The sequence below is a fragment of the Chrysochloris asiatica genome, unplaced genomic scaffold, assembly GCF_000296735.1.
Source record: "Chrysochloris asiatica unplaced genomic scaffold, ChrAsi1.0 scaffold00020, whole genome shotgun sequence".
NCBI lineage: Eukaryota > Metazoa > Chordata > Mammalia > Afrosoricida > Chrysochloridae > Chrysochloris > Chrysochloris asiatica.
The window spans coordinates 18,473,473-18,486,691 of NW_006408538.1; the positions used below are offsets into that span (position 1 = coordinate 18,473,473).

The 13,219-nt window shown below is 48.5% G+C and overlaps 1 protein-coding gene across 13 annotated transcripts in view; it reads right to left on the minus strand.

The window, feature by feature from the left end:
• CAMK2G (calcium/calmodulin-dependent protein kinase II gamma) overlaps positions 1-13,219 on the minus strand; it is a 57,235-nt gene that overhangs the window by 23,674 nt on the left and 20,342 nt on the right. For all 13 annotated transcript variants that reach the window (XM_006835905.1, XM_006835903.1, XM_006835915.1 and 10 more), the window contains exons 4-12: positions 10,756-10,810; positions 9,904-9,969; positions 7,040-7,112; positions 6,779-6,881; positions 6,253-6,336; positions 5,702-5,796; positions 4,911-5,033; positions 494-577; positions 294-336 (exon numbers count right to left, since the gene is read on the minus strand). In XM_006835905.1, the coding sequence (XP_006835968.1) occupies positions 294-336; positions 494-577; positions 4,911-5,033; positions 5,702-5,796; positions 6,253-6,336; positions 6,779-6,881; positions 7,040-7,112; positions 9,904-9,969; positions 10,756-10,810 (726 nt within the window). The remainder of the gene's footprint in view (positions 1-293; positions 337-493; positions 578-4,910; positions 5,034-5,701; positions 5,797-6,252; positions 6,337-6,778; positions 6,882-7,039; positions 7,113-9,903; positions 9,970-10,755; positions 10,811-13,219) is intronic.

The following is a 13,219-nucleotide window of genomic DNA, read 5'->3' on the forward strand; positions in this document are numbered from 1 at the left end:
GATGAGTCTTCATAGAATTAAATTAGAAATCGCAGAGACATATTGAAGGTGAGCAGGCTACTCCTTGGGAGGGTGTAGGGAACAGTATTTCTAAATCTGAACCCAAGCAAAGGCCCCACAGACTCTCAGGTTACAGGACTCAGCAGCAGTAGGAGTAGCCCCGTAACTCAGAAGCCTCAGTTATCCTGGCCAAGGTGCTGCCCAGGACACCCCGTGTTGCCTGAGACGACAACACTTCCCTCCTGACCCACTCACCTCAGTAGGACTGAAAATGCATTGCTGGGGAAACATACCTGAGAAATTCCTGGACACAAGCATGGTCGTCAGGATAGCACCCTGAGGAAAGAGGAGGGTCCTGTGAATTCCACTGTGTTCCATCAGTGGGGCCGAAGCAGCTCCCGGCTAGTGCCAGAAGACATGAGGGCTTTGGGGCAGGGGATGCACGGCTGAAGGCATGATTTCAGGAGACTGAGGGGCAGAAGGCAAGACTCACCTTCAATTTCCTTCGGGCATTGAACTTGCGCAAGCATTCCACAGTCTCCTGGCGATGCATCATGGACGCCACCGTGGATCGTTGCTGGAAACCAAACAGGCCTGTGAGCCCCCAGCCCAGACCCTCTCCCCTCCCTATGTCCCCAGCACTGATGGGTGTGCCTAAGATGGGGCCATACACTCAGCTAGCACCCGCCACCTCAGAGTTGCTCTAGAAAGAAAATGAGCTCATACAAGTGAAAATGCTTTTACGATAAAAGCACCAACCAAAACTCGGGGTGATGTAAGGACAGTGATGTGAATACTAAACCACCACTGATAACTGATGCCAGAGGCTGGTGCCTGAGAGAGCATTTGATTTCCTGGGGAATCAGAGCGAGTATCCTGTGCGCTGTGCTGCTTATTCAGTGGCTCCTGTTTACTGAGCACCTATTGTGTTCCAGATTTTGAGCTATGAGAAGATGGGCAGGATTCCTGCTTTCTACAGAGAACCATCTGTCCCTTCCAAGAGCCCCTCGCAATGCACACGTACGAGGTCTGGAATGAAGCTGTGATCTGAGAAGCTAAGGAGGATCATTTGAGAAGAAATGGAGTCCTGGTGTGGTGCTGTGGGATAAAGCACTAGACCGCAAAGCCAGTTTGAACCACAAGGTTGCTGGTTCAGACTCACCAGTCACTCCTTGGAAACCCTATACAGAGTTCGCTATGAGTCGGAACTGACTCAATGGCGCATAACAACATTTCTTCAACGTATCTATCTAGGGTTAACTTCCTTGTCTCCTTAAACAGAGTCCACTGGACATAGGTCACATTTCCTTGATGACTTCAGGGTCATCAACACAAGCATCAATGATTATGTCATAATACAGTGAGGTCCTCAGGGGCTACTGAGATTTTGGAAGGTGCAAGCCACAAAAATGACCCCCAAATACTCAATTCTCCATTTTCAGTTGCTCACCCCTCCCTTTGCAGTGAGTTGTCTTGGCCAGCCTGCTAGAAAAATCAGCTCCAATTCTGGTGCCTCCAACCCTACTTAATGATCTTACCTGAATCCCTGGTCCACTCCCCTTCGTGGTTCCCAAAGTAACTGCCCCAGTCTTCTCTAGCTTCCCTAAGTCCACTTCACTCTTCTCCTCAATGTAAACTTTTCCAACAAGAAGCCACTAAAATAAGCACAGACTGGACCAAAAACTGACTGCCCTCTGCATTTAAACCCATCACTCCTGAGCAAGTATGAGCCTCTACCTGTACACAGAAGTCCCTGCTTTTCTCAACAGTCAAACTCTCACTTCCTCAAGGAGCCAGTATGTTCAGCTTTTTCTCCCATACTAGATTCTCCTCTATGGTTTACACAGTATAGTCAGGACTTTCTTTATCAAAACAAAAACAAAACCAATCAACAATCCACCAAAAAAACCCTCCTTTGATCCATCCTCTTCCAACTAATACCATCCCTTCCGCCCATCACCTTCTAGCTTTCTGAAAGTGCAATCTACATGCTCCTCTCCTCATCCCTCTATGAAAACAGGAATGTCATGGAAAATGTTTCTACCACTGAGCAATTGAAACACTGTCCTCCAATGAACTCAGTCAATGGATTCTTTCCCATATTTGTTGTAGACTCTGTAGCACCTGGCTGACCCCTTACTAAAATCTCCAGTTTTCCAGGGTCTGGAAGCTCCTAATCCCAAGTCTCCTCTTACCATGGATCTTTTCATCTTTAGTCCCCGTTTCGGGTGCCTATACCTCTCCCTGTCACTGTTGTTGTTAAGTGCCGTTGAGTCAGCCATGACTCATAGTGATCCTGTACTGGGTTTCTGAGGAGTGGCTGGTGAACTTGAAATGTCGACCATGTAGTTCAAACTGACCTTGTAGTCCAGCACTTTAACCTGCAGTGCCATACCAAAACCCCTCCCTGTCATTAAATGGTATTTATTAACCAGTTCTTCTCTGACTGAAGCATTCAAAATGAGCTTGTAAGAATTCCATCAGCACAGAACCCATTCTGTTTCTATAGGATCACCACCATCTGTATAGGAACGAATGACCATAATCTGTATGAAGGGGCTTCAAAAGTTTATGGAAGTAGTATACAATCTGTCTAGGCAGGGCTGATAAAATGAAATGCAGATGGGTCTCTTGTGATACAACAGTGATTAATTGTTATCAGGACTGCTTGTAAGGGTTGGAAAGGTAAAGGAAGACGTTTTGTAGCAAGGAGGGGAGTGATTAACTTTTCAGCCTAGGAGCGGAGATCCCTAGGACCATCAAGGGAAAACAGCAGAGAGCGGGACCCTACCCAGAGAAGCAGTGATGCCTGAGATGGAGGCAGAGACGAGGACGTGGAGAGACGGAGCTGTTGGGGACTTTAGATACAGAAAGGGAGAGGGGCTGTGTGCTGATGACCGGGGGGCAGGCTTGTAGTATATACCCTTTGGTTGGTTGATGATGCATGGAGGGGACTGTAACCATAGCAATGAAACAATATACGATAGGATAAATGTAAAACTAATGTTCTCCCACGTAAACTATCACATAATTCACAATAAAACATTAAGAAAAGTTTATGGGAAAATTTCACTATCTTTTCATCCAATTTTTCCATAACCTTCTGAAGCCCCTTTGTACTTCCAATTTCTAACTTCTAATCTCTAGGACAAGGAACTCTGGTTGCTGACCTCACGGTCTGCAGTTTGAAACTACCAGCAGTTCTGCAGGAGAAAGATGAGGCGTTCTGCTTCCGTAAAGATTTACAGCCTTGGAAACCCTGTACAGGGTCGCTATGAGTTGGAAGTGACTTCATGTCACACAATCACCAACCACTACCAATCTCCTGGTGTGGCATTGTCGGATAAGCACTGGACTGTTAACCACATGATCGGCAGTTCAAATCTACCAGCCCTTCCTCAGAAACCCCATACTAGGCTATGACGAGTCAGAACTGACTTGACACCAATAAACAACAATAATTTGTAGGGTCAGGTTTCTAGCTGTCCATTGATTTCGCCATCTCATGCAGCAGGTACAAAATTTCCTCACAAATCAGCTATTCCTCCTGGATTTCTTCTACCAGCGAGAAGAATAACCCTCCACTCTGACAGCCTAGTTAAAAAGTCTCTCTCCTTCACTTCACTCCCCAAATCAAACTGGTCACTAAATCCTTTCAGTTCTACCTCCCAAATCTCTCTTGGATTTGTCCACCCCTCACCACAACACCTCATCATTATCCTTGGCTACAGACCTCATGTGCTCTTACTTTGATAATTACAACAGCTTTCTGAGTTTCCTACTGCTAGCCTCTGTATTCTTCTATTTCATTTTCCTAGTCCAAAAAGCAATCTTTCCTAAACGCAAATTCCATTTCCTCTTTACAGCTCTTCATCGATTCCCTAGCCTTTCAGAAGAAAAGCCAAACTCCTTAGGCAGAAGCCTGCATGTAACAGAATTTTTTGGCCTCATGATCTTTACAATCCTATAGTCACATACTAATCTACAACCAACTGAACTTTCCTTAAACATGCCACAGTTTGCTATGGCCACTCACAGTGGCACGTGCTAACCTCTGTCAATGACTACCATTCAAGGGGACTCGAATTCATCTGCAAGACCCATGCCAGGTCAGCTCCTCCACACAGCCTTCAGTAAGCTCATTGTCCACCAGAAACAGGGGGTGCTGCTACGTTCTTATTAGAATCCTGTCACATTGTAGAGTCGTTATCTGTTTCCTCTGGTGATCTCTGAGGTCTTTAGGGGCAGGGCCCATGCCTCATTCATTTTCGTATCTCCATTACCCAGTGTGATGCGCAGCACCAAGGAGGAATTCAATACACACGGAGAAGGACAAACAAGTAAATGCATTCAGGTTGTCAGCAGGTCTATCTGCAGCAGACCCTCTTGTTTGAAAGCACGTATGTGCACGGAAACAGAGTTTATCAACCTACATTGATAACCTAGGGGGTCTCCTAGGGATTCAGCACCTGAGCTTTAAGGCCAAGCTTCGAGATGCTCAGAGGACTCTTTTGCTGATTTGCTGGGTCTTCGCCACAGTCACATTAAGGCTGTGAGAGGGGAGAGCTGGGTGTTCTCCCTGCACTTGGGAATGCACTTTGGTTCTGCCACCTTCTTTCTGTCAACTATGTACAGAGTCCGTGAGCGTCAACCTAAGTCATCATTCAGCATAAAATGAAATCACAACAGTGAGTAGGAAAGGGATGGGTCGAGGCCTGTGAGCCCCACTGCCCTTCCTGAGTCCCTTCTGGTGACACCTAGTGACCCTGGGCCTCACTCAATTCTCCTCCCTCTCTGTTGGGTCCTCCCTCAAAACCTAGAAGGATTCTGTGCTTGTAAAAAGGAGGGTACGGATGGTGTAGTGAGGGCTAGCATTCCAAATTCCTTCTACCCCAGACAAAGATACTTACGCAGACCCATGGGTGCTTGAGAGCCTGGTCAGCCGTGATACGCTTTGCTGGGTTGATGGTCAGCATCTGGTTGATTAAGTTCTTGGCTTCAGGAGTCACTGTGTCCCATTCGGGTGATGGAAACTAAGGAACAGGAACAGGAACAGGGGGAGGAGGGACACAAAGTGTGTGAGCCTCCTCATGTCCTGAAAGGCAGGCTCTGTCTTTACCCCAACTCTTTCTTCTAACTAGGACTCAACCCTGTGGCATTGAAAGCGGCCCTGCAGATAGCTGGAGAAGCCCTGAGAATTCCACAGAACTTATACCAACCTAAAGACTGAAAGGAAGATAGAATAATCAGGGTTTGTAAGACAGAATGTTAGAGCAGAGCTGGAAGGGGCCTCTGTCATCTTCTGGCTCAATCCCATCGCTCCATTCAGGAGGAAAGGGTGATGTGATACCGCAGTGGCCTGGCCTCCAGACTGCTCTTCCTACATCCTGCGTGGCTTTCGCTGTCAGTGCACAACATGCTGCCCTCTAGTCTTTGCAGACAGCAGATGAATGGGCTCCAGCAGGCTCTTTATTTTTACAGCTACCAAGAAAAGGCCGTGTAAAAACCTGTGCTCTTTGGTACAGGGGGTGGCAAGAACTGAGCCCTGCATGTCCCTCCTTGGATCCTCAAAACCCCCCAAACACTCTCTGTATCACATCACACACTAAACACACTGTCCCTTTCTCTGATAGGGCCCAAGGTGCAGAAGTTCTGTCCTCTCTGCATTGGTGGTTCAGCTCTCCAGTGAACTCATCCTTACATCATAGGCTCCAGCCTTGATCTGCTGATACAGCTTGTGCTGATCCTCGTCCCAGAAGGGCGGGTATCCCACGAGGAGGATATATAGGATGACCCCTATGAGACAGAACACACAGATCACTAGGCTCAGTCACCTACTTCCCTGAGGAACCAAGAAGAGCCACACAGGGCTCAGAGCCACCACCCCCCCCCCCCCAAAATGAAGGGCCAAACCAGAGTTAGAAACAGGGCCTGGCTGACAATGCTGTGTCCCGGACCTCTTGCTGTGCTGCACACCCCATGAGCCTCGGTCACTTCAGGGAGTTATTCCAAGCACAAGCCATTCATGAGGGCATGGATAAACCCTTCTCCAAAGAGGATTCAGCATAATTTAGGAAGCTTTTTGGGTGATGGGTGTGACAGACCAGCCATCCAAGGCACTGGAGCAAACACCATGATTTCGAAGTACCAGACACTCATGGGCCCCTCAAAGAATAGTAATGCCTCTTGCTAATCATTACCTATGTCTAGAGCACTTAACACTGAAAAGCTGAGCGTGTGGAATGAGCTTACCGCAGGCCCAGATATCCACCGGTTTTCCATACGGATCTTTCCTCAAGACCTCAGGGGATAAGTAACCTGGGGTGCCAGCAAAACCTGTAGCAGAAGAGAGGGCAGAGGTACACTGAACTCATGTTCCCTCTCATTAAATCCCCATCAGTAAATTCCCCTGAGTCCTTTTTCCCTCCTGCTGCTTTTGCTTATAAGCTCTCAGCACACGAGCAGCACCAGATGACAGGCTGGGCCTCTTGTCTTGCCTGGAATCCAAATCAGAGGGCAAGTCCACGCGCCTTCCAAGAACTCCCAATGCCTCCCCAGAGGTACCCAGAATGCAGAGCCACAGTGTTGATGAGAGCTAGACTCATTGTACTGAGTCACATCAGGTCAGGAGGGATCTCTGCACCCTCCCCACCCCCTTCCAGGCTCTGAGGAGGCCAGGACCATCAAGGGTCTGGCTTCTAGTTCTGTAAAAGGAAGGCTGATCAGGAAGAGGCGGAAGGGCGGGGGCTGCATTCCAGGAAGACAGGGTCACCCTTACCAAACCAAGCCTGTTGCTCTCCCTGAACTTCAATGGCTAGGCCAAAATCAGCCAACTTGACAGCAGCACCCTTGCATTTACTTGCCAGCAACAGGTTCTCCGGCTGCAGAAGAACAGTGAGAATCTTATGAGGAAGCCACCCTGGGGCCCAGGCCCAGAGGGAGCCTAGTCTGGGTCCACGTAATACCACTGTCTGGCACCAGGTGGTGCCAATGCTCCACAAGCGGAGGCCAGGGTGGGGGTGTCTGGGTCCATAAATACCTTCAGGTCGCGGTGGACAATGTCATGCTGGTGGATATGGTTGACGCTCTCCAGAATCTGATGGATACAGTGGCTGAAAAAGGACAAGGAAACGCAATCTATCCAGGACCACGTGCAACAGACTAGAGCACGTAACCTCGGGTCACAGGTTCACAGGGAATCACTGAATGATGTGCTACAAGGGACCCTGGACACTGCAGAGGTCACCTTCTAGATAATGGCAGCTAGACTAGAACAAGGGTTGAACCGTGTCTCCTGCCGACTGTAGAAACCACATAACCACTTAGTTTCCAAGGCCTCTGGAAACACACGAGAGAAAGAACAGCCAGACCCTTCCTCGGTTCTCTTTCCCCAACAACTGTGTTCTTGGAGAAGATGCTTGTGGTTGCCTGGCAACTTAGGAAGTAGAGGCCAACTTAGGCACCAGTGCTGTTGTAGGGGTTGGTATGCTCACATGTTCACTTAAACATTTACTGAGGGCCCATAAGGCACTGCATTTGGAGCTCCAGATAGAAACATCAACATTAAGACAAGCAAGACCCAGTGCCTGCCCTGAAAATGATCATCGAGCAGTGGGTTAAGACAAATATACATTCACAGATTCAAGAAAGAGCAGTGGGTTAAGACAAATATACAGTACATTCACAGATTCAAGAAAGAGCAGTGGGTTAAGACAAATATACAGTACATTCACAGATTCAAGAAAGAATGCACTAAGAAGATCCAGACAGGGTACTTGAGTATTTCTGATGATATTTCTGCATAGAAAAAAGACAAATGAACCCAGAGTCACATTGAGGGGCAGATTCTTGATTCAAGTGGCCCACTTTCTAAACCACTGTGCTACACATGAAGCACAAATGTTCAGCAGTGAGTGCTGAAGTTTCTAGAACACTCCTTTTTAAGTGGGGTCAGTATGGGGAGGGGGACAAGGATTTTGTTTCCTGCTACCTTGCCTAGGGAGTCCTGGTGTGCACTGTGGGTTAATGTGCTGGATTACAAAGTCAGTTTGAACCGCCAAACAACAACCTTGCCTGTGGACAGTTGGCTATGTCTGCAGATATCTCTGGTTGTCATATCTAGCGGTGGCACCAAGTGGGTAGACCAGGGATGGTGCTTCGTGTTGCTGTTAAGTGCCGCTGAGTTGGTTCCAACTCATAGTGACCCTGTATAGGGTTTCCAAGGAGCAACTGGTGAGCTTGAACCTCTGACCTTACAGTCCAACTCATTAACCCAGAGCAAAACACCCTGAAATGCCTAGAGAATGGGCCCAAGCCCATCAGGAGTTACTGGGTACATGTAGCAGATAGGTAGGGTATCTAGTTATGCTGGATCAGATGGTCTAGATTTACTATTCCTTTCTCTCAAATCTGATGCTGGGCTCCCACAAGCCCCTGGGAGCTAAGGCGCAGATCTCTTCATAGGACACAACTGAAGAGTGGGCCACAGAGACTTTCAGACTGAGCCGGAGAGGCGAGTCTCCACAGAAATGTATAATTAGAACAGAGCCGGGCAAGCAGGGAGAGCTTTCTGGCCAAAAATGGCAAAAATGTGAAGTGTCCCAGCAGAGTCAGGCCAAGCCCACTGGTACAGTCACCTCCCCCAGGGGCCTAGAGCTATTAACGCCTCCTTTAGGCTCCTTCTGCCCCGGTCCTCCCCATGGCTCCTCCCGCCCTGGGTTAGTCCTCCCCTGCTGGTACTGGAATTCATCTCCCCACTTGAGAATTTTTCCTGAGGCTGAATGAAACATCTGAAGTTGATCAGCAAACACTGGTCTCTCAGGGCTGAGAAATTCGTGAGGAAGCTGCACTCCCCCACTCTCCAGAGACAGCCAGAGCTGCCACATACGCCAGATAAGCTGCAGGCAGGATGATCCAAACCAGGTTGTAAGGACATCACCCTCAGAGAAAACCTGGGGACGGGGGAGGAGCGGAGATGGGAAAGGCAGGCCAAGCTAGCACCCGAGAGCTGTGGGTGGAGGAATTCTGCTGTGTCACGTGGGGGAGCTGGGGCGGATGGGTGTAGTCAAGAGACAAGGTGATGGAGGCTGCAAAAATCTGAGAAGATTCCAGATGGACCACTAGGCCCAAAGATTTACACTCCTCAGGGCAGACACCATGTTTTCTCCATCTCTAAGTCACCCCCAGCACCTCAGCTCGGTGCCTGGTACCGTTACTGTTGCTAACTGCCACTTTGTTGTTGTTGCTAACTGCCATTGAGTTGGTTCCGAACCAGAGCGACCCTGTATAGGGTTTCCGAGTAGCAGCTGGTGAGCGTGAACCGCTGACCCTGCAGTACAAACCAACTTTGCAGTCCAGCACATTAAACCACAGTGCCACACCAGGATTCCGACTTGCCATTAGAACTCCTCAAAGAAAAGCATAGGGGGGGCAGGGAGGGGCTTCAGACATTCTCAGGAATATAAAGGAATAGAAAGAAAAGGCATTTCTAGGGGTGACTGGGTAAAGCAGCTTTTTAAGAATTGTCAAAATTAATCTGGAGTGCTGAATTTTAACTTCCAATATGGCCCTGGTAAGGCGCTGTAGGATCAGCACTGGACTGCTTACCACAAGGTTGGCAGTTCAAACCCACCAGCCACTGCTCGGAAACTCTTTATAAGGTCACGGTGGGTTGAAACTGACTCAACGGCACTTAACAACCACAACATGGCCCACAGACGACAGTCCTGGTCCATCCAACTCTACAGAGTATTTCTCGAGACAAGAACTCTCCTAATCTTCTCCACAGATGATTTAAATTGGTGCCTAGTCCGCTACAGAGATACAGGTTTATTTCAATCCCAAACCCCAGGTCTACACTTGACCCAGAGGCCTTATGGAATCCGGGCTGGCCCCTTGCCTTACCTAGCATCAGCTTCACTATAGTACTCTCTGGCCACGATGTCTTCAAACAGCTCTCCACCGGTAACACTGCAACCAACATAGGAAGATGGTCAGAGGAGGCCAGTGTCAGGCGGCTACACCCCAGTACCCAACCAAGTAACGGAGTCACACTGTACAATACCTAATAGAGGAACCCCAACTCTACACACATTTCATCTGAGAGCCCAGAACACACTCGATCCTTCAATTACATGGGGCCTCCCTTCCTTCTGAGCGGTATTCTCTAACCTGCAGATTATCTACGACTCAGGCACACACAAAGATATGGAGATCGCAGAGAAAATAACCAACTATGCAGAAAGTAGTAACTGTTCTTTGAGGCTGCCCATGGAGGACACCTCAAGTTGAAGAACAATGAGACCGAGGACACAGAGACTTAGCTCTGGGAATACTGCAAAGGAGATTCCAGGAGGTGAAGAGCCACTTGTCATATATTAAGCCACAACCAAAGTGGAGGAAAGACCAACTGAAACTCCGTTTACAACTAATAGAAGCTACCTTCAATATCCTAGCATTTTTAAGGTCAGACAAAGAGCTACGTTCTCTGATCTCACCAGGTTAATATACCAAGAAACAAGTAAAAAGCGTCTGTACAAGGCACACTGTGAGCTCCAAGGACATACTGAGGGAGCAAGGAGACCCCCTTAGGGGCATAGCCCCCATTACCAGGAAATTCAAAATCAAATCCTTCTCTCAGGCAAAGGAGAGAGCACCTCAGCCCAGACTGCAGGCCTGGCTCAGGCCGCTTTCCAAGGCTTCATCTTGAGCCAACTGGAGGGAAAGGCTCCCACACCCTCAGAAAGTGGCACTTACAGGTCAAACACGAGGTAGTGAAACCCTTCTTCAGAAATACTGTCATGGAGGCGCACTGCAAGAGAGGAGATGGGGACAGAGATTAACAGAGAGAAAATGTAGAAATCCTATTCCTCTCCTCCTCAGCAGTCCACCCCCTCCGGCCTGCCTGCCTGAGCCTGACAGAAGGAATAAAGTGTGCCAATGCGCCGCCACCCCCCCCCCCCCCCCAGTCCAAGGTTACACGGCCAGGGAGGGAGAGACGCACCCAGACCCCAGTCTCCTGCCACCACCTCGACTGCCTCAGACACAGGCGAGAGACAGGCTTCATGGATAAGAAATGAGATCAGATGAAGAAAAGCTGAAACCCATCCGGAGGGGCTAGTCCTCGGGAAGGGGTGCTGGGTAATGATGCAGGATAGTAAAGCTTTACCCAGCGCCTCAGCGAGGGCTGCAGAACGACAAGATGGAAAGCCGCCTCCCTCAGAAGAGTCACCGTGAGCAGGGGAGCAAGGCCACGCCTAGGAATAAACTCCAAAGACAAAAAGCAAGCACTCAGACAGAAAAGGAGTACACCAAAGCTCACTGCAGCGGCTAGTCACAATAGCCAAGAGGTGGAAACCACCGAAATGCCCACCAACACATGAATGGATAAACACAATGTAGTTCAAACACACAATGGAGTATTTCAGTCGTAAAGCGAAAACGAAGTCACACGCTACAACATGGATGACCCTTGAAAACATCGTGCTGATACAATAAGCCATACACAAAAGGATACACACTCTATGATCTCACTTAAAACACCTAGAATAGGCAAACACAGAGACCAACATTTAGCAGCAATGACCAAGGTTGCAGGAAGAAGGGGATGGGGAGGTGTTGGTTAAGGGACATGGAATTTTTGTTTAGAATGCTGAAAAACTTTTGGAAACGGACAGCGCTGAGTGGACGCACACAATCTACCCACTGCTGTCGAGGTGATACCAAGTCCCAGTGACCCTGTAAGACAGACGAAAACTGTTTCTTAAGGTTCCCCAGACAGTAAATCTTTACAGGAGTGGACAGCATCTTCTTTCTCCTGGGAAGCAGCTGGTGGGTTTGAACTGCTGATGTGTGGTTAGCAGCCTGATGTTTACCCTACTGGGCCACCAGGTTAAAATGACTGTAATTAATGCCACTGAATTGGACCCATAAACATAGTTCCAGTTGGTGGTTGTTGTTATGTGCCATCATGGAGTCGCTTCCGACTCATAGCGATTCTGTACAGGGTTTCCGAGGCTATAAATCTTTATGGGAGCAGAAAGCCACATCTTTCTCCTTCGGAACAGCTGGTAGTTTAAAGCTGCTGACCTTGTGGTTTGCAGCCCAATTTGCAACCACTATGCTACCAGAGCTCCTTATAATTCCAGTAGGGAAATTAAAAACAATGCACAGGAGAATTCGCGGGAAGGGAAGAAGGCAGAAAGGCAGGGCCTGCCATGGGAAGTGAGGATGACGGGGCAGGATGGAGAAACAAAGACACAATAAAGGGAAAGGGAAGCTATGTTTATTACGTTTCAGGCCCTGTGTTAGGCTCTTTTCATACATTACAAATCCCACAAGTGTGTATTGAGAGCTCCCGTGTGCTCTCTGCTAGGTGGGGAGGGCATGGGGGAGCAGACACAGCCCCTGCCCCAAGGAGGTTATTTTTCTGACGCTGAGATGAGAGCTAGTCCCATTATACAGATAGAGAAACTGGAGGCTCAGAGACACAAAGTATATTGCCAAAGGTCAAAGGGCTTCCAAATGGTGGAACATGGTACGAACCCAGATCTCTCTGAAAACGACAGTCTATCTACATCAGTATTACCTATAAGAAAGCCAGGTAGCCCATATACCCAGGCAACAAATCAACACGGCCAGCAGAGCCCGTTCATGAATGTGCCCACAACAGTATCACCAGGCTGCCCAGGAGGAGACCAGGCCATTCACCAACTATAAGAAAAAGCTGGCGAGCCAGAGCCCTTCTGGCTCCCTGTCTCCAGAACTCCTGGGCAAAACACCAACCGAATGTCTACTGAGGTCTCCTCTTCAAGCTCTTACCCACAAAGCCACCTCTGGCTCAAATGCCAACCCCTGAGCATCATTTAATGCAAACACAACCGGATGCTTGGATGTCTTGATCAGGTGTCCCTACTGTGCTATCACTCCCTCACCTGAACTCTCCTGATGGGGGAGTTCTGTTCCAAAGGGCTCCCTCTGCTTGACCTTTGTTCCAAATCCCAAGAGGTTCAGGAGCACCTCCTGGAACACTTAAGGAATGGCTCGACACCAAACCGATTAGTGTCTCTCCCCAGTGGCAGCAATAGGACTGCTGAGGGTGTGAACCGCACTGGGTGACTCCAAAATTACTGTCTATAAGATAATTTGGGGACAGTGTTTCAGCAGAAATTTATTATGATTTTTATAAAAAAAAAATCCCTGAAGTTAAGTATAACAACAT